The sequence below is a fragment of the Rhinatrema bivittatum genome, chromosome 3 (genome assembly GCF_901001135.1).
Source record: "Rhinatrema bivittatum chromosome 3, aRhiBiv1.1, whole genome shotgun sequence".
Classification (NCBI taxonomy): Eukaryota; Metazoa; Chordata; class Amphibia; order Gymnophiona; family Rhinatrematidae; genus Rhinatrema; species Rhinatrema bivittatum.
This window is the reverse complement of record NC_042617.1, coordinates 527032408-527054614: the sequence shown is the minus strand read 5'-3', so window position 1 is coordinate 527054614 and position 22207 is coordinate 527032408. Positions and strand designations below refer to the sequence as shown.

At 43.0% G+C, this 22207-nt stretch overlaps 1 protein-coding gene and 1 long non-coding RNA gene across 2 annotated transcripts in view; one reads left to right on the top strand and one right to left on the bottom strand.

Annotated features, from left to right (window-relative positions):
• DTNB (dystrobrevin beta) overlaps nucleotides 1-5908 on the bottom strand; it is a 760848-nt gene extending 754940 nt beyond the window's left edge. The window contains 1 exon segment of the mRNA XM_029596279.1: nucleotides 5612-5908. Within this exon segment, the coding sequence (XP_029452139.1) occupies nucleotides 5612-5817 (206 nt within the window). The 5' untranslated portion in view covers nucleotides 5818-5908.
• Nucleotides 5863-22207, top strand: part of LOC115088226 — a 111302-nt gene continuing 94957 nt past the window's right edge. Inside the window, exon 1 of the long non-coding RNA XR_003855726.1 lies at nucleotides 5863-5947. This is a non-coding gene — a long non-coding RNA (uncharacterized LOC115088226). The remainder of the gene's footprint in view (nucleotides 5948-22207) is intronic.

Here is a 22207-nt window from a genome sequence, read left to right as displayed (position 1 = left end):
GACATATGGAGAAACCAGCATCCCACAGAACGGGACTACACATTTTACTCTCCATGGCATTTAATGTATAGCCGGAATGACTATTTTTTATGTTCAATGGATCTAGCGCTTAAGACCATACACAGTGATATTTTGGTCTCTTGTCTTTCGGACCATCACCCAGTGGTGATACAGTTGGCACTGGGAGGCAAAGGCTTGCAAAATGCTACATGAAGATTACATTGCTCACTCTTAGGGGATAATCGCTTTACGGAGTTACTCAAACAAGCTATAAGTGAATTCAATACTTTCAACCCAGAGAGGGAATATGCTCCTATATTACTTTGGGAAGCCTTTAAGGCATTCCTATGGGGAAAAATAATATATTTTTTCTAGTCATTTACAAAAAGCCCAGAGGCAGCAGATGGAAGCTCTGACAGCTAGAATTAAAATCCTAGAAGTACAGCATAAACAAGACTGTTCTCAGAAAACCCTGCGGTCTTTGGAGCAATGCCATAGGGACCTTCAGTCACTTGGAGTAGCCAAAATTAGTAGAGCCTTTAAGTACTCTAAACTTCAATTTTATGAGCATGGGGACAAAATAGGATCTTATCTAGCTCAAACCATTAGGAAAAGAACTGGAAAATCTATAATATCCAAGGTACGGAATTCACAGGATCAAGCCATGTCTGCTCCCAAAGATATTAATTCAGTCTTCTTAAAATTTTATGAGCAGCTATATACCAAAGCCGAACGGGAGAATGGGGTTGGTATACAAGACTTTAGCTTCTATCCCCCTACCCAAACTCAATGAGGACCACAGGACTGGATTGATGGCCCCCATTACAAGGGATGAGATCCATTTGGCGATATGCTCACTGGCTAAAAGGAAATGGCCAGAATCAGATCGCTATCTGATTGATATATATAAAAAGTACTTTGATGATATAGTCCCGTATTTAACTCCAGTTTTAATGATGCTAGGGAACTGGGGGAAAATGTAGGCTGCCTGACAGATGAAACAGTTACCTTGCTCCTCAAACCAGGCAAAGACCCCTTAGAGTGTGGCTCTTACAGCCCCATATCATTATTAAATTCAGACATAAAAATTCTGGCAAAAGTGCTGCAACTTCGCCTTCGCCTGGAGCCCCATTCATACAGACCAGACAGGCTTCATTAAGGGGCAAGTATCTACTCACAACACCCAGCGGGTATTTATTATTATAATCAGGCTTGCAGCAAGAAGATCCCAGGTTTGATAATTTCACTAGATGCCAAGAAGGTCTCTGATAGGATGGCCTGGCCCTTTATGTTTGCTACTTTAAGGGAAATGGGATTTCCGGACAGATTTATAGCCTGGATCTCAGCCATGTATGAGAATCCCCATGCACATTTGCTAATTAATGGAAATTTAACTCCGTTCTTTTCTATCCAATGTGGGACCTGTCAGGGATGTCCGCTTTCCCCTTTACTATTTGAAATATCCATCGAGCCCTTAGTTGCAGCCATCAGAGCCCTACCCTGATATTTGGTGTTTCCACATAGGAGGTAGGGAACATAAACTGGCACTCTATGCAGAAGACTTATTGTTGTTCTTGACTGACGCTGCTAGATCCAGGTCAGCTTTTTTGGGCTTGGTGGCCTGCTTTGGGTCCTTATCTGGATATAAGCTGAATTATGACAAATCTGAGAAAATTTCCCTTGGGTGGGGTAACAGGTACTTGACCGTTTGTCCGGAATCCGTCCTGTAGGAGATGGATTTAAATACCTGGGGATCTTCATACCCATGGATTATTAAAAAATAAATTCTATGCCACGAATGTAGCCCCTCTGTTTACAGAAGCAAAACAGTGTTTAAAGAGTTGAGAGGATATATCCAGGTATCATGGGCAGGCCGCATAAATTTGATCAAGATGGTCCTGCTGCCCAAATTTCTTTACGTTTTTCAACATGTCCCCTGTAATGTTCGGGCCTCACAGTTCCATGAGTTACATGGGTTAATCCGGAAATGTATTTGGAAATTTAAGCCAGCGAGGATAAAGTTATGAACCCTATGGTTTCCTAAAAAGCAAGTAGGTATGGCCCTGCCCAACTTTCGACTATACTACTGGGCTGCCCGCTTGGATAGTCTGATCTACTGGATAAGTGATAGAGATCCTGGGTAGTTGAAAATGGAGAAAGAACACTTAGGCGGGATCAACCTACCTACAATTCTTTTTTTGTCCCCCCAACTCCCCTATTTCTCGTAAAGCTTGTCGTCTGAACCCTTAGGTGGCCCATAATTGCAGCAGTGGAGACAGCTGTGCTGCTTTATGGGTCAATGGACAGATCTCCTTTCCCCCCTTGCTCCGATTTTTAGGAACCCCGGCATCTCCTGGTACTCATTTCATCCTGACTTTACAATTTGGCGCAGAATGGGTCTATGTTGCCTAGCTCAAATTATGGGGGAGGGGGGGTGAGGGTTTCCTCCCTTTCTCTGAACTGGTAAGGGACCATGAGATTCCAGTAACCTCCCACTCATCTTATTTACAACTACGACAGGCTCTTCAAAATAAATTGGATTTACAGCACCCACTCCCTCCTTTAAATAGATTAGAAACCTACCTATGCTCTGGTTGTGGGACAGTTAAAGGGGTGATGAATATTTACTGGGGAGCCCTATCACAAATAAATGGGGGTTCTTACTCCTCAGTCCCTTATTGACCAGTGGAACATTGATCTGGGGTTGTCTTTAACAAGCTCCTCATGGAAGAACATCTGGGCCTCCACTCATAAGATTTCCATCTGCTACAGATGGGTTGAACTGGGGGTACGATTTCTGCATAGAACATATCAAACCCCAATGTTTTACAATGCATGGTTTCCTAACTATGACATACACTGCTGGAGGGGCTGCAGCAAACCCTGGTTGCCCAGGGATGGAGTATTGTCCTGGGATTGCCTGGTTTTCGAGGGAGAAGGCAAAGGAAATAGCAAATATTCTTAATAAATTCCATCTCCTCCTTAGATTGGGATTACTAGGGGGTGTAGCAGGATTCCAGGATCCCGCTTAAGTTTCGCCCCCTGGTGGGACAGCTGTTGCTGGCTGCTCGATTCACCATTGCAACCAAATGGAAATGTAATCCTGATTTTGACTAATGGAAAGCCCAGGGAAGGAGTATTATGGATATAGAAAAACTGCATTATGATTTTCTCAATAAAGGATTTAAGTTCCGTCAGATCTGGGGGCCTTTTCTTACACATTATAATATTGATCATTTGTAAAGTGTAAGCTATGCGCACGGGTTCGTATACAAGCTTCTTTTATATTATTGTATTATAGGGGCAAGGTTTGTTTCCCCATATAGGCCGGTTGCCTTTTATATATGTACAGCAATGTTGCTTGGTTCTGACGCCACTGTTTAATATTGGTGCTATGACCTGTATCTTGTTTTTGTATGCCTGAAAATGGATAAATAAAAAAAGTTACAAAAAAAAGAATAGCAGATGATAAAAACATTCAGGGTTCCTAACACACTTGCAGATTGTAAGGAACTACAGAAGGACCTTATGAGACTGGAGAACTGTGCATCTAAATAGCAGATGACATTTAATGTGGACAAGTGCAAAGGGATGCATATAGGGAAAAATAACTAAGTTTGAACACACAATAACTGACTGCACATTAGGCCAGAGGAAATGGTCAGGGCAACTAGCATAGCTAGGTTTAAAAAAGGTTTGGACAAGTTCATGGAAGAAAAGTCTATTGATATTTATTAATTATGTGACCCCAGGAAACCCACCACTTGTCATAGTGAGTGAGCAGCAAAAAATTGGATCTACATTTGGGATTGGCCACTATTGAAGACCGTATGCTGGGCTCAATGGACCTTTGGTCTGATCCAGCATGGATGGCACTTATGTTCTATCTCCCAATCTGATTACTGCAATTTATTTTCCCCAGCCAAAACAGGATATCATACAATCAGAATTATCTTTTAAATAGAGCATTAATCCTGCATTTTCCTCCTTCAGTCGATCCTTCACAGCCTTAACCTCCCTTCACCCCGTACTGGTCAAACTCCTCCTGCTGGCCTCAGGCTTAGTGACAAGTAGTGCATACTGCGATATGGAAAAAAAAAACTCAGTTCAATTCAGAGGCTGGACATCTGCTCACCAGGTTGCTCAGGGATGGGGATGCTGTACAGGATGGAGTCTCCACCACTACTCAACATTAATAGTTAATGGGCAGACTCAGTCCTCGTTAACCAGGCTCCAGAAAGAACTGTGGTTGGTAACCCCTGGCTGAGGACTATGGCTGCAATGAACTGTACATCCAATTATTCCCAATTTGCTTTCTGCTAGTCCAGTGCACCCTCGATGTTGAAATCATTGCAAATTGTTTAATATCTCATTCTAAATACTGCATCACTAGCTCTTTTCCTGGACCATAAACCTCTCTCACCTACCTCTGTTTTTACTTCTCTTTACTTTTACAGCATTATGAATACTGATGGTGCTTTATATATGATTGTGTTGGCACCTGCCATCTCAGAAATATTCAGTTCATGAATGGGAAGTAAAAATTATATGGAGACCAGCCCTCTGCATATATTACCCAATTTATGCACAGAGACTCATATTTCTATTGTAGATGCACCATAGAACAATGCAATTCACTTGGGACCAATAGATATGAAGCAGTCTCCAAATGCAGAGAAAATGATTCAAGATGCAAAAAGATAGCTCTTTTCTCCACAGGAATAAAAAATGTTCAACTTGCACCAATGGATTTTTTCTAAAGTCACAGAAGAGAGAGAGGGAATTAGCTAAAAATATCACCCTTTATAAAAGTGCTCCTTAATTCCTCTCTATCCAGATCTAAAAGTAACATGACGGGGTTTCTTTTATTCATTCAATTTATTTTCTGCACGCAGAAAAAAAATCTCCCTTAAGAAATTCTTCTTAAAAGACTAAAGTTTGCGATAACTGGAATAGTTTATGGACTTGAGTGAGGTATCTTACATAAATATATTTAACGGTAGCTGAACATTATTAGCTGCGAACAGTATCGATGGATGTGGGGACGTATTAAAATTAAACAGCAACATTAGGTATTTAGGTTAAGCAGCAGGGATGCACACAAGGACCAAACAGATACTTGCAGTTTAAAAACTGCTTAACTATACAGCACAAAAACAGTTTCATTGCCGAGGACATCAAGTGAGAAAAAAAGATCAACACAAATGAAAGGGCCGAGTCCATCCCCTCGGCGTGAGCGTTATCAGTCACAAGTGTCACGTTTCTGCTCGTGGCCCCTTGGCAGGAGACTGCCGCACACCTGCACAGAATGAGCTTAGCTCCTCCACTGCCCGCAGAGTCCTAACAGGGTCATCCTTCTGCCACCTCCACCTGCCTCCTTCTCCCAGCCAAGAGACGGCAGAGCCCGGTCACAGCACAGGCGCTAGCAGCTATTTCCAGTCCCCGTCCCCGTCCCCGTCCCCCCGGAGCGAAGAGCCACGTCCCGCCCTGCCCTCTCTTCTCCCCGTGCCGCAAACAGTGGCTGACAGCCCCAATGCACGCGTGCGCACACATGCAATGGCACCAACGTCTCGGAAAAAAAGACACCGTGGAAAGAGAAAGAGACACTCACTTGGCGTGGCAGCCGGCGGCCGGGCCTCTCCCTTCTCTGCCCTTTCCGCCCCGGACGTGCGAGGAGAGCAGCCGTAGGCCAGCGACAGTTAAGGAGAAGCAAGATGCTACACTAGCTTCGCGGACGGGCGCCGCTCGGGGTATTCCCGCTTCAAACCGTTTTACACCCTTGCACGCGTGCGCGTTCCTTGGACCAGGCGCGGGCATGTTCTACCGCTCTCGCGCACTAGCGCAGGCAATGCTCGCTCTGGTCTCACAGGCTCTACTAATCAGACTCAATTTTACTTAGTCGGATCGCGTCATGCCGTCTGCGTACGTCCTTTCACGTGCCTCACGGGTAATGTAGGTTTGTCTTTTTACAGGCGTGCAAATAAATTTACAAATGCTTGATAGCCTCTTCTAAGCACAAAAGCGAGAGTTGGTTCATTCGTGCATATTAAATGAATTATTATTTTTTTTTACATTGATTTGGTTGGTAAATTATGTCGTAAAGCGGTGCCACGCTGAAATCTTTACATAAGAGAGTTCACGAAAACACGAAGTTCTGGTTTTGCCAAAAAAATGCATAGCATGTAAAATATGTTTGTTAGCATAATTCAATGTTTGGACAAATGAAATAATATTTTTCAGGATGTATCAATTGGTATTTCTGTTCATTCAGAAACTATTTTGATTCTGATAATTCACTTTTTAGTGTTCAGTTTTCTAGGGGCTTGAAAAGGATTTACATTTTTAAGTATTAAAGGTTAAGGTTTAAATTGTATTTTACTACGTTAGGGTCCTCTTTATTAAAGTGCAAAATTTGTACAGAAAATTACTGCAGGAGTTATTAAACTGCAGTACAGAATGCCACAATGTAGTGAATCTCTCTTTCCCCCCCCCCCCCCCCCCCAGTGGTTTTATGCACATTGCCATAATCTGGAATTTCACAAATTTCTGGCTGCAGCAATATACTGGGAACCCCATCCCAGGGCTGCCATGTTTAAAAAAAAAAAAAAAAAACTCCTCCATCAGAGTGTCCAAAAATTCCTAGGGATCTAATGGGTCTCCCTTTCCAAATTCGCTCCACACTTGGAACCATTAAAAAAATCACCATTTAAGAAGCCCCCATGAAGCTTACTTGAAATCCTGGTGATCTAGTGGGGGCAGGTGCGACCACCACTGGCTCTTGATCTGCCAGTGCCATTTTGGGTCTAGGGAAGTAGAGAGGGGGTAATCAGATGATACAAAATTATGCAGAGTAATTAAATCACAAGCAGATTGTGATAAATTGCAGGAAGACCTTGTGAGACTGGAAAATTGGGCATCAAAATGGCAGATGAATTTAATGTGGATAAGTGCAAGGTGATGCATATAGGGAAAAATAACCCATGTCATAGTTACACAATGTTAGGTTCCATTTTAGGTGCTACTACCCAAGAAAGAGATCTAGGCATCATAGTGGATAACACATTGAAATCGTCGGTTCAGTGTGCTACGGCAGTCAAAAAAGCAAACAATGTTGGGAATTATTAGAAAGGGAATGGTGAATAAAATGGAAAATGTCATAATGCCTCTGTATCGCTCCATGGTGAGACCGCACCTTGAATACTGTGTACAATTCTGGTCGCCGCATCTCAAAAAAGATATAGTTGCGATGGAGAAGGTACAGAGAAGGGCAACCAAAATGATAAAGCGGATGGAACAGCTTCCCTATGAGGAAAGGCTGAAGAGGTTAGGGCTGTTCAGCTTAGAGAAGAGACGGCTTAGGGGGGATATGATAGAGGTCTTTAAGATCATGAGAGGTCTTGAACGAGTAGATGTGACTCGGTTATTTTCACTTTCGAATAATAGAAGGACTAGGGGGCATTCCATGAAGTTAGCAAATAGCACATTTAAGACTAATCGGAGAAAATTCTTTTTCACTCAACGCACAATAAAGCTCTGGAATTTGTTGCCAGAGGATGTGGTTAGTGCAGTTAGTGTAGCTGGGTTCAAAAAAGGTTTGGATAAGTTCTTGGAGGAGAAGTCCATTAATGGCTATTAATCAATTTTACTTAGGGAATAGCCACTGCTATTAATTGCATCAGTAGCATGGGATCTTCTTAGTGTTTGGGTAATTGCCAGGTTCTTGTGGCCTGGTTTTGGCCTCTGTTGGAAACAGGATGCTGGGCTTGATGGACCCTTGGTCTGACCCAGCATGGCAATTTCTTATGTTCTTATGTTAAAACAAAAGCCCTGCAAAAAGCCACCCGGAACCCATAGAGCAAACCTGTCATACCAACACAGCACTAACTTGCAGGAGTCAAAAAGAATTGACACTACTTATCAAAAAGCAATAATGTAAATATTACAACGGACCATAGAACACCAATGCACCTCCTATTAGGGAAACAGAACAGGCCGGACTGCTATAGATCTCTAGACAGAAACTATATTTAATATGTTTTACAGAAATTTTTCATAACATACAAATTAAATATTAATTTCCCAACTACTTTTCCCTATATTTATAATAGAGTTGATTTTAAACAAATAATATCAATTACTATTTTAAACATTCTCCTTTAAATATTTTTAAGTAATATATAGTATAATATCTTTCCATAATTGGAAATATTTTTTAAGTTTTAATTTTTGACAAGGATTTTGAATATCTTTTCTTCATTGAATCTCATATAATGCTATTTGATGCATTAATCTGATCCATGTTTCCTATAATGGTGGTAGCAGAATACTTCACCTTGGTCACACATGCAGAACAAAGAAAGACCTCACCAAATAAAGAATTAAATGACCATAAATTAGAAATGTGCAGACAAAAACTGAAATGGATACACAGCTCTTGCTCCCCAAATCATTTCCATGCTCTCTCTTCAACCATCCCCTTTCATGCTCACCTCCTTTCTTCCATCCCACTCAATCCATGACTCCTGCATCACCATCACTATACTTCTCCTTGCCATCTTTTCACATTTTTAATTGTCCCTCTCTCACCCCTCCCCATCTTTGATCTTACTGCATCTCCCCCATTTTAGGTCCGTCATTTATACCTATAGTTCTTCCTAGTCCTGTCTTATCTCCCTCTTTTCATCTCTTGCCTACCTACCAGTTTTCCATTTCCCATTCTCACCTCCTATTTCCCCTCACATCCTTTTTCCCATTTTCATCCTGTAGTTATCTCCCTAGCCCTCATCAACTTTCCTCTGCCTCTCATTCTCTCACCAGTCCCAGCTCCTTCCCTGTCATTCACCTTCCTCTCTGCCTCCATTTTCTATTTTTCCCCTATTCCTAAGCCTCCCCCATTTCCATCCTCTTACCCCTTTCAGAGCCTAGCCCCATTTCACTGCTTTGTTTTAGTCCCCACCTCTATTACCCCCTTCATTGCCCCCAGTCCCTTTTCACTGCCATTCACTCACTCCCTTCCTAGTCCTTAAGTTCCTTCACATCATGTCGCAAACCCTCTCCACCCTTTATCCCCCCCACCTTACCTCCATCTCACATTCCCAGTCCTGTCTCTCACTTCCCACTGATATCCCTTCCCAGTCTCTTGAGTCCCTACTGTCCCTGCATCCATCCCCAAATCTCCTTATCTACTAATCCTTGTTCCCACTCCATGTCTCAATTCACCCAACTCTAGCTTTGAGTCACCTCCCAGAGATTAAAAAAAAAAAAAAACCGGTTCCTTCAGGTCCTAGAGCTCTTCTCTCTCCCTACTTTCCAGGCTGCCTCACTCTCCTCCTCTCTGTGGTGGGCTCCAGTCAGCATGACCGCAAAGTATGGGCTCAGCACTTCTAACCCACTCCTCCTGCTACTGGCTCCTCTTCCTCTGGTATGGTTCAAACAGTTGATCTGAACCACGAGAAAAAGAGGAGCCAGCACAGGAGTAGCGGGTTAGAAGGGCCGAGTTGCCGTCCTGCTCTTCTATCAGATTGAACTGTGTTGTGGACGGAAGAAGTGAGAGAGTTTGAGCAGGGCTTTACTCATTCCTTCAGCTTGGTGGAATGTGTGTATTTAAGGGGGGGGGGGGGGCGTTCTTCCTGGGCTCCTGCATGCAGCATTGGGAGAGAAAAATGTAGAATCTTCTCTCTGGCACCAGTAAAGGCCACATTGGGAGGGATTCGGGCAGTGGCTTCACTATAAACTGCTATAGGCCATATCAAAGGGCGCCAGGCAGTGATTTCTCTGACCTCAGACCAATGGGCAGGGCCACTGGCTTTTCTTTGGCACTGCTGCAGGCCACATTGGCTGTGGGGCGATGACACTTTGCTCCGCTCTGTGACACATTAAAGGAGCAGCAGGGAATCTGTTTTCTTCAAGGCAGTAAATATTTTGCTGTGCCAAGCACCCCACTGAGATTTGCCACCCTATGCACAGGCCTAGTGACAAATCCAAGCCTGGACGCAGGGCCTGGGGGGGCTTCTTTCCAATTTTTATTTTTTAATGGGTCAAGATAAAGGAAGAGTTTGGGAAAACTGGCCCCACTAGACCCTCAGAGAATTCTTTGGACACTTTATGGAGGAATTTTTCTGGGGCCATGTGGCCCTTTCCAATTCTGACCTTACAAGCATCAGAATGAGCAATACCTCAACAGGAACAATAACTACACTTGTTAGTTTAGTTTAGTTTCTTCATAGACTGCTTTCCAACATAAAATCAAAGCAATTTACAATCAAATATAAAAATACATCCTTGAAGCACAGTTATGTTACGTTTGGCGGTCCGCTGGCTAACCCCGCAAACTGCTGCTCTCATCTCTCGGGCCGGGCCCCAGTCGCAGCAATGCATTCTCGCGGCAGGACTTCTCTCCTTTCCATAGCAGACCCCACTTCTCTTCGTGGCAACGTGCTGCCGGCTTGCCTCACGGCCAGATGCCACCAACTCCCTGCCACTGCACTTCCTCTTATGCATGCGCTCAGCCAACACTGCCTAATTTAAAGAGCCCGCAGCGGGGGAAAACCCACAGCGTGGCTTGATGACCTCACACAGGCCTATACAGGCCCTCCAGACCTTCACATCCTTGCCTCAGCAACAGGTCTCCCTACTCTTGTAGTAGTGCATGTTGCTCCAGCATTCCTGTCTTCAATTCCAACGTCCTTGTCTTCAGTTGCAGATCCTTGTCTTCAATTCCTCAGTTCTCTACGTCTCCCTCTCTGCCCGCCTGTTTTCCTTGCCTTTCTGCCCATCTATCTCACCATTCCCTTCAGATAGATACCTAGTATTGACCTTGACCTGACTTCTGGATACCCTCGACCACTGCCTGCCTCGATACGCTTGACCACTGCCACCCAGGTCCCTCATTTGCCAGAAGATAAGAAGCCGGCTTTGTTGGAGTCATTTTTTGTTACTTTGGCTGAGGAGATGTGTGGAGGTTGGGCCGTGTGAATTCAGAGTTCTCACCCAGATGCAGACTAGTTTGAAGACCACAGGCCAACCTCTGAGTGAACTCATATTTACTGTTTTGCCCTGTGAAATGCTTATGAACAGGTAAGACTCAGTTTATTTTAGTTATTCTTGTAGGTCTATGATGAGACAGCAAGCAATTAACTTATACTAAAGCCTGAGAAAAACTGAAGGGCACACAGCTGTGCCTGAAATTGTTAAGAACTCAGAGGGAGGAAACATCACTGCTTTTCCCAAGCATTTAGTGTATAAAGAGAAATAATAGCTAGAGAGAGAGGGAGAGCATGCTTCCGGATATGGTAGCACAGGCTGATCCTTTGGAAACAATTAAGCTTTTTATATAAATATAGCAATTGTTAATATCTAACATTACTTCTTCTGAATGATCTGATTTTATTTGTTTTATCCTCGTATTGCTCAAATAAACTTACATTCCTAAGTACCTGCAACTATGATGTATTGAATCAAAGTTTGTGTGTGGCTATTTGTGTAGGGAATAAGCTACTAGTAATTGTGTGTGTTTATATTGGGTAAACCCCCAAGATAGTCCTGTGTGCATGCAGGCGATAAGCCCGTCAGGTAGTCCCCAGTATAGACTTCAGTGAGATTAGCCCCCCAGGTCAGAACCCAGAATAGGCTTCATGTCCTTTTCAGACAAGTGGCTGCTCTCAAGGCTACAGATGATTTCGTCTTTATAGTAGAGCTTCCTCTCAAAGAACTTGACCCTTCGGTAGGTCTCAGTCCTTTCATCCCAGAAAACCTCAGAAGGATGTGGGCTCCAGGAATAGAGCCTCTCAATCTTCTCAATGAAGGTTTGTGGACTCACCTGCTGGTGCAGGAGCTAGGCAGGTGCCTATCTCGCTTTTATCATAGGTGGATCCAGATCATGTCGAACCAATGGATCCTGGAAGTGATTCGGGATGGTTATGCTCTAGAATTCCTTCATGCTCCTCTGGATGTCTTTATGATTTCTCTATTCAACTCCCCTCAGAAGAGGGTGGCAGTAGAGACTACCTTAAGGAGGCTCTTGGACTTGAAGGCCATAATTCCTGTTCCCAAATCACAAATAAATACGGGACGCTATTCCATCTATTTTGTCATACCCAAGAAGGAAGAGTCCTTCAGACCCATCCTGGATCTCAAAGGAGTTAATTGTCATTTGAGGGTGACTCATTTCTGAATGGAGACTGTGTGCTTCGTAATAATGGCAGTTCAATCAGGGGAATACCTCACATTTCTGGATCTGACTGAAGCATATCTGCATATTCCCTGTGGTTTGCTGTTCTAGGATGTCATTACCAGTTTCAGGCTCTGACCTTCGGGCATGCCACTGCACTCAAGACCTTTTCCAAGATCGTGGTGGTAGCAGCAAACATCCTAGTTCACCCATACCTAGACAACTGATTGAATCAAGCTAAGAGTGTGGAGAAGAGCCTCTGGATTTCTTGCAGGGTGATCTCCTCACTGCAGGAGCTAGGCTGGGTCATGAACTTGGCTAAGAGCAACTTACAGCCATCTCTGGACTTTTAGATCAAGACGCTTCTCCTATGGTGGAAATCATAGCCAAATACTTAAAACTAGATTCTCCAGCCTTAATCCTTGGAGATTTTAATCTTCACATCGATGCTAACCCTAGATCTTCTAACTGAAGCCTTCCTGTCAGCCCTCTCGGACATGGGCTTCAAACAATACATCAATCAACCCACACATAAAGCAGGTCATACCCTTGACCTTATCTTTACAAACTCCAACCTCACTCCACTTTCGCCCCCGCTATGCCTCCCAGTTCCATGGTCAGACCATTTCATGATCACCTCCACCATTAGGTCATTGACAGGATCTTCTGTGCCCCCTCAGGTGACCACTCTGTACTACAGGAAACCATGTCCTTCAGAAGACCTCGGCAACTCGCTGATCAAAGAACTTTCTAACTGGACCTATCTAACCCCAATTCTGCTATTATCTCTTGGCAAAACATCACAGAAACGATAGCCAATAACTTATGCCCACTGTCAAAAAAAAACATAAATCCTTCTCAAAAAAACAAGCAGCCATGGTTCACAAATGAGCTCCATACCCAGAAGCAAAACCTAAGATGGAAAGAAAAAGAATGGAGGAAGTATCCCAATCCACATTCTCTAACCATATACAAAACCGCTCTCCACCATTACAGAACAGCAACGCTTCGAACAAAAAGAGATTTCTATGCCCACCGTATCCACGATTTGATGTTCGACGCGAAGGCTCTTTTTTCATATGTATCAGAACTCACCAAAACTGCTCCCCCTACACTACCAGACGATACAGCCCAATCGAAGGCCAATGATCTTGCCTTATTCTTTCAGAACAAAATTTCCAACACCCTGGCTAAATTACCAACCAGCCCAAACTCACTGCCTCCGAATACCCTCCACCTACTGAACACAGACATAAGCTTGGATTCCTTCGATCCTACTCACACTTTAGAGGTGGAAACCCTTATAAAAAGAATGAAACCTTCGACCCACCCTCTAGACCAAATACCTTCCAAATCTCTGATTCTCATACCAGAATACATCTCCAAATATCTAGTCGATATTATCAATTGTTCCTTCTCACAAGGAATATTCCCGGATGCTCTCAAACCCATACTCAAAAAACCGAACCTGGACCCGGACGACCTCAACAACTATCGCCCCATATCAAATCTCCCGTTTGTAGCTAAGATCATGGAGAAAATCGTAAATAAGCAACTTTCAAATTACCTAGAAGATCATAATATTCTACACCCGTCACAATATGGTTTCCGAAAAGAACACAATACCGAAACCCTCCTCATCTCACTCCTTGATCATGTTTACATTGGCTTTGATAAAGGACAATCCTTCCTCTTAGCTCTCCTCGACATCTCTGCAGCTTTTGATACTGTAAATCATAATACCCTTCTAAACCGGCTATCAGACATAGGAATTGCAGGATCAGCTCTTAGATGGTTCGCCTCCTTCCTTAGCAATAGAGGCTATAAGGTTAAAATCAAGAACAAGGAATCCTCTCACACTAATGCCCCATTCGGAGTCCCCCAGGGCTCTTCCTTATCACCTACCCTGTTTAACATTTACATGCTCCCTCTCTGCCATCTACTCACAAATCTAAAACTTAAGTTCTATATATATGCAGACGATGTTCAAATTTTAATCCCAATATCCAACTCACTGGACTCAACACTCAGGTTATGGAACTCTCACCTGCAAACAATCAATCATCACCTCTCAAGCCTCAAACTGGTGCTCAGCACTTCCAAGACTGAACTATTGCTAATCACTCCAGAAGGCAGTCCCTTCCAACACCAACTGCAAACCAACATACAAATATTCCACGCTAGAAGACCTTGGAGTCATTATTGATAGCCACTTGAACCTAAAGCAATTTATAAAAAACACCACAAAGGAGTGCTTCTACAAGTTACAAGTACTCAAAAAACTAAAACCGCTCCTATTCCATTATGATTTCAGATCTGTCCTCCAAGTCATTCTGTTTTCCAAAATCAACTACTGCAATTCTATTTTGCAAGGTCTCCCGGCGTCTACTATAAAACCCCTCCAGCTGCTCCAAAATGCAACGGTGAGAATTTTGACTAATACAAATCGGAGAGCGCATATCTCTCCTATTCTAAAAGATCTTCACTGGCTCCCAGTACACTTCAGGATTCTCCATAAATCACTCACAATTATCCACAAATACATTCACCATCAGACCCCTCTTGATCTGCTACACCCCCTCAAACTGCAGTCGATGGCCAGACCTTTAAGGGATGCCTACAAGGGATCCTTATATGTTCCTTCTATCAAAGTTGTGCACCACTCAAACATCAGAGACCGGACATTCTCTATCACAGGTCCCTCCATCTGGAACGCCATACCTTTGGACCTCAGGCAGGAAACTTGTCTACTAACTTTTAAAAAGAAACTAAAGACATGGCTGTTCTGCCGAGGCTTCCCCGCCACTTGTCCAACAGCCTGACTTAGAATTGTTCCAGCAATTATGTAAATAAATAACGTTCCAGCAATTATGTAAATAAATAAACGCTAAATCATGTTACAAGTTATCATGAAGACAGCTCCTTGCCTCCCTCACATACTCTCTTGTATATTGTACTTTATCTTCGTTCCCCCTTTCTTGTTTCCTACTCCCAGTTAAGGCATCCTTGTTATAATGTAACTTTATACTCCTTCAAATTGTCTCTTGTTGATTGGTTGGTTATAGTTACTGCCTAGGTCGATGTAAACCGAGTTGATTTGATTTGTATCAAGAAAGTCGGTATATAAAAGCCTTTAATAAATAAATAAATAAATCTCAGATGCTGGAGTATTTCAGCATTCTTTTTTATATGAAACAGGACAGAGTCTTTCTACAGAGAGTCATATTCAGAAGTTTATGGCTCTTGTTCAAACCCTAAGAAGAATTTTTCGCCTGACAGTATGGTCTTATCTGAAGGGCCTGGGTTTGATGACAGCCATGTTGGAAGTTGTACCCTGAATGAGGGCAATTATGTGGTTTTTTGAATGCACTTGCATTCCCAGTGGAGTCCACAGTCAAGGACTCTGCAGTGAGACTTCACTTACCATTGGAAGTGAGCATCCAATTGCAGTGGTGGTTGCAGGCAGATCATCTCAGGAAGGGAGCTTCCTTGGAAATGCTGGATTAGTTAGTGCTCATGACAGATGTGAGCCTCCTGAGTTGGGGGGGGAGGGGGTGTTCACTGTCAGGAGTTACTGGTGCAAGGTTGCTGAAATTCTGAGGAACGGCAGTGGAGCATCAATTGATTGAAAAATGGGCAATATGGCTGGCATGCTTGCAGTTTGCCAAGGGTCTGGAGGCTCAGGCAGTCAGCATAATGTTGGACAATGCAACAATGGTGGCCTACATCAATCATCAGGGCGGCACCAGAAGCCAACAGGTGTCAAGAGAAGATAGATGCACTCATGGTATGGGTAGAGCAACATCTGCTAGACATATCTGCCTCCCACATCACTGGAAAAGACAATGTAAGGGCCGACTTTCTCAGCAGGGAGAGCTTGGACTCAGGAGAGTGGGAGTTAGCGGACGAAGCCTTTCAGCTCATAGTGGAGCGCTGGGGATGCCCCTACCTAGACTTACTGGTGGCTTCTAGCAACACAAAATTCCATGCTTCTTCAGTAGCAGAAGGGATCCGAAAGCACTGAGCATTGATGCTCTCATTCAGGTGTGGCCGTGTGGCAGGATGTTGTATACCTTTCCGCCCTGGCCTCTAATAGGCAGGATTGTTCGGAAGATTGCAAGTCAGGCTGACACCGTACTTTTAGTGGTTCCGGATTGGCTCCAGAAACCGTGGTATGCCAATCTGCAGAGACTGCCGCTTTGGAAACATTTATTGCGATAGGGACCAGTCTAAACAAAGATCCAGGTCAATTTTGTCTTATGGTTTGGCCTTTGAAAGGATTCGATTGTTGAAGCGTGTTATTCTGTGCAGTGATTTCCACTTTGCTTCAGGCCAAAAGGTTTTCTACATCTCTGGCTTACATTAGGGTTCAGAGAGATTTTGAGGCCTGCTGTGAGGAGCAAGGTTCTCAGTCTCTCAAAGTGGAAATTACATTAATATGGGATTTTTACAAGACGGATTGTGTAAAGGATTTTCCCTTAACACCCTGAAGGTGCAAGTGACAGCTCTCGCTTGTTATTGGGGGCAAGTCAATGGTAGGCCTTTGTCTTCCCATCCAGATGTATCCCAGTTTTTGAAGGGAGTTAAACATCTTCATCCTCCCTTGCGACTGCCGGTGACTCTGTGGGACCTTAATCTGGTCCTGAATTTCTTGGCAGGTCTGATTTTTTGGCCACTATGAGGATTCTCCTTGCAGCTGCTTTCCTTGAAGACAGGTTTTCTAGTAGCAGTCTGTTCTATGCATAGGGTTTCCGAGCTGCAGGCTCTTTCTTGCTGTGAGCTTTTCTGCATGTGACTGTGGGTGTGGTATATCTTCAAACTGTGCCTTCTTTTTTTACCAAAGGTAGTTTTAGACTTTCATTTGAATCAGTCTGTTTCCCTGCCCATGTTGGTCAGGGACAGAGATGAGAGTGAGTATCGTCTTTTGTGTACCTAGGATGTCAAGTGGCATCTGATGCGAACATTAACGATACAACCTGTTCTCCTAACTTATTTGCCAAGACTGAGTCTGTATAGAAACTATCACATAACCCCACTGGGGAGCCAAAAGTGTTATGGCCATAGTCAAGGTAGGAGGATGATAGTTTTTGTTTTTTTTAAATTATACTTACATTATACAAGGTTTTTTTCCATAGACAAGGAAGAGTCTGTGCACTGAGCATTTTCTCTTTAGACACAAACTAAGAAGTACATAGACCCCTTAGTGTCCAGTTTTTAATATTGGTGGAGGGATGTCAGATCCTCAGGTTTATATTCCAGTCTAGCTTTATTATGTATACATTTTAGGAAAGCCCACCAGAAGTTACATAGGGCCAAGGCATACCAAGCAATTTTTTTTATAGGCATGGGGAAGGTAAATTTCAAAGTCATTTACCAGGTAAATAGCAACTTAGCTGGGAAAAATGGTTGTCTGATAATTGCCCTCACGCAGTCTAGCTATAAGTATGTGTGAGATTCCATTATGTGCAGACATTTAGCTGGATTAAGTGGGGATGTTCCTGGGAGGGGCATGTTTTTGGCAGGGTAGGAAAATAATCTGCCTAGATGGGCTTTTCAAATATATCACATTATTTTCCAGCAAATATTTACCCAGAGAAAAAGCAAATGCAAAATCCATGAGTCCTTTGCACCCCTGGATGATTTTCAGAGGAAAGCTACACGCATAAGCCCACATTTTAAAAGCTGGGCGCACACAAAAACTGGGGGATATGCACATGGCCAGGCCATGTATGCCGAGTGCATTTTTAAAATGGCCCAGCCACACGCTTATCCCCTGGTACGCACTGAAGTGCTGAACTCCTTGAAAGGGGCAGGCCAGGGGGCGGGGGCTGACCGGGACAGTGGCCATTAGGCCTTGTCCACGCGCCGGCAACTTACTTAAGATGAAGAAAGTTCCAAAATAAACAAAAAAAGGAGAGAAAAAGGTTTTTAGTGTTCGGGGAGGAGAGGGGAAAAGGGAGGCAGAGTAGGAAGGGGGGATAGGAAAGTTCTCTCCCCGTCCGCTCCTTAATTGGAGCGGATTGGGAGGGAATGGCTGTAGGCCTGATCACGTCGCCATGCATATTTTTTTTTTTAAAACCCCCGCCTTTGTATGCAGAAGATGCCACCCGCCTGCACATGCGCACACCAATATAAAAATCGGGCGTGCATGTGTGTGCGGGAATCGTATTTTATAACATACGCACGCTGACGTGCACATCTTATAAAAACGCTGCATCCATGTGCGCGCACTGGGAACGGCGTGCACATGGATGCGCGTCGCGCAGGTTTTAAAATTTATCCCATAGTTTCCATTTGAAAGTCAAATACAAGGTCTCCAGATACTTTGTACCTAGGCAGGCTATTTGAAAATTACCCCAAAATGGGTAAAATCCTTTAGTCCATCTGATTTGTCTTTCTTATTGCAGGTTAGTTTTTCCATTGCCAAAGCATATGAAATCGTACTTTAATTGTCAGTTTTTTAGGGCAGCTCCAACTGGCCATAGCAGCACTCTCTTCTTAATCTCACCTATGCCAGGGAGAACACATGCCCATACCAAGATAAAAGGTCTAGAAAGAAGTATATGTTTCTTTTCTTATATATATTTTTTTTCATTTTCTAAGATAAACTTTGTGCACCCCTTCGTGCAACCCTTTGTGCCACCTTTTCATTTTTAAACTTCTGTGTTTCTTCTTCTTTTGTTTACCTTTCTCCATGTTTTTTCTTAGTTTCTATCCCTTGTTAACAATTTCCTTGTTATAAATGTTCAATGTATTAGACAAAGGAAACATTTTTCCTACATCTTCTGTTGTAATGTAAACCGGTTTGATTTGTATATTATACAAGAATATCGGTATATAAAAATTAAAAATAAATAAATAAACTTTACATTTTACACATTGTTCATTAACTCTACAATACCAAGGGGCCTGGTTAAAGATTTTATTTTCTCATTTATTTATTTATTTCGTTTTCTATACCAGTAATCGAAAAACATATTGGTTTACACATAAAAATAATGAGGATAATGTCCCGAGTTTTTGTATGGTGTAAATGAAATAGCAGCAACTTATTTCATCACAAAACTTGATATGTTGGTTCTACTATTGAGTTTATGAATGTGAATTTGAAAACTGCCTAGAAATGTTGATAAGCGATATAGACATTTTGAATAAATAAATAAATAAAGAAATAAATAAATAAATAGCAGATACAGTTCAACTTGACTTTCAAGCAAGGAGATCAAAATACATTTCCTCGTAGTATGACATCCTAGTGGGAAAAGGGATATCTGGCAACTTTCTAGATTAAGTGCAAAATCTGTTAAAAGGAACAAGTCAGGTTATAACTAAGGAGCCAGGAGCTTAAACAGTTATTAAAGTTCACCTTGTAAAATATATGTGAGATCAAATGCTTAGACAAGAGGATTCATTTGTAACTTCCAGGATTAGAGTTACATAAATAATTTTGTATGAAAACAAACCACTCATCAAATAGTACTCACCTTCAGATGGTTCGCACACTTGGACTACCTTATGAATAATGCACTTTTAAGTTTGGTTAAGTATATTTATCTACCAAGAAAGAGAACATTTTCTTAATGAGGCTAAATGTATTTTTAGAAGACCCAGCATAAAGCATAAGTCATCTCTGATGTTAAAAGGAATTCTAGGAAAACATTATACTATTTATTATGTGACTGTAAAGTAGCTGCTTATTTAAACTTGGAACATAAGGAGCCTAGTTAAAAAGATCTATTTGTTTGCTCTGTAAAATAAAAGCCTCTCTTGGTTTTGCCTTACCCATAAACCTATGTGTCTGCATATCAACCTGATTTTACTGTAGATTTTTAAAAATGTTATTGCAGCTTGTTCTCTGAATCTGTTTTTCACTAATTTCCATACACCCACTTATTGTGGGCTAAACTGTTGTGAGCAAGTACAAAAGCATAATGGAAGTAATTTTCAAAGGTGTGGAGGAGCACAGGGAAGCGAGAGGACAGGAAAGCAGAGTTACATGTGCAAAGGGGGCCTTTTTGCAAACTTGCCTATCCATTATGTAGGTAAACTTATGCGCCCAGACTGAGCAGAGGCATTCCTGGGAGTGGAACTGGGATGAAGTTTCCACTTATTTGTGTAATCCCATAATACCGATAATTTTTCAAAAAAATTGTGTATGCACCAAATTCTGGATGTAACTTGCGTGGGGTAGATACTTTAGGACAATTTTGCAAGCAAACTTATGCTCATACGTCCACTTTGAAAAATGGTGTAACTTATATGTGTATTTGCGGCATAAGTTATGCGGGATATTTAAAAATGTCTCTCCCTATGTATAAAGCAGCATGGTTGCTGTGTTAGTCCAAGTGAATGCACAGAAATAAAGGTTAACAAATATATATTTAAAAAATTAAAAATATATAAATTGATATATTTTTATTGGACTAACTTAATACACGTCTTGTCTAGCTGTTCTTCCTCAGCTCAGAACAGAATGAACAAAAGATGAAATAAGTAGCTATTATAATTGAATCATAAAAGGTATTACAAGTGTGACGGACCCTATGGTCACGTCACCCCCCTAAGACCTAGGTGAACCTTTTAGTTTAGACAGTGAGAGTGCAAGTTAGTGTGAGGGGAAGGTACCATTCAAATGCAGCCCCTCCCTTTGAGGAGTCTGGCATGGCCGTCCCCCTAAGAGTCTATTTAGCAGCTCTCCAGAGAGAGCTCAGGAGGCATTTCCTTTAGATTTGCAAAGAGTTAGGAGGTGGTTAGGCATTTAGCTTTGGATGTTTTTCAGGCCCAGTCAGAGAAACCAGGCAAGCTCTGCTTGGTGGTCCTGACCACGGTCGGAAGGGATTTCCTCTTCCAGTCCTCTGACTGGCTAGTTAGGATTTTTCCTCTGGGTCTATTTTTCGGGTTTTAAGATTTTAAATAGTAGGAGCCTCACTGGACACCTGGGTCTTTCTTGGGCACGGGGACTGGGTAACCCTGTGTCTGGGACGCCCAGGGATAGGGAAGTCCTGCTCCTGAAGTAGTGATGACCCAATGTGAGGAGGAACTCCTGTGTTAATATCATAGTGGGGAAAAGAAAGCATTTTCAGCTCGATACAGTATCGTCCGGTCGAAGATTGCCCGTCTGTAACGTGCTGGGAGCGCACAATACAGACGAGTAAGGCCATCCAGCGATACAGTCTCCAGTTTCACGCGTCCTTAGCGCTTTGTAAAATAAACGCATAACCCTTTCCGCACCCAGCATGTAAATGAATGAAAAAGCTGTATAATGAAGGAATTAGCTATTCCCCTCCGATACTATAACGGGCGCTGATATTATCTCCTTAGTAACCCGCTGTTTTGCCGCGGCCTTAACGTGTTAGTTTACCGCCTCCTCCTAGTAGGAGTTAGGACTGTGAGTCTAGTAACAAATCCATCGACACCGCTTAAGATACTCAAACACAATAAAACAATAAGCCTGGCACCCTCCTTGATGTAGTACGTCCCGGATGCCCCCCCCTCCCCAGCGCGCCCGCCACTACCCCTTTCATCAGCTGCATCCACCCATTATGCCCCTCACGGGCATGTCCCGCTTCACAGAGCGCTCCCACTCAAATCCGTTCATGGGTATATACCCTTTCACCCCCCTCACAGCGCCATGCTACCACTGCGACCCGGCAGTCCCGTGAGGCCTACAAAAAAAAAAAATCCCCGGCTCCCGCGCCCCCGCACTGGCCCGCCGACTCTACCCCCCTCCTCCCGATCGGGCGGGTAGGCGGCGGCGAAAAGCAAAAAAAACCAAAATCTATTTTTTTTTTTTTTTCAAAAAGCGACATCACACAATGCATAAAATAATTTCTCCAGCCTTAAAGCAACAATTTTGGTTTTTTCCAAAAGCGACTTACTTTTGGGATCTGTCAAGATCCCAAAAGTAAGTCGCAAAAGTAACTTACTTTTCTGAAGCCATCAGGAACACGATCTTAGCTCCTCCAGACGAAGACGAAGATGGCCGCCTGCACGGGGAAAGCGTGCAATTGGCAGCTGAAGACGTGACGTCACGACGTT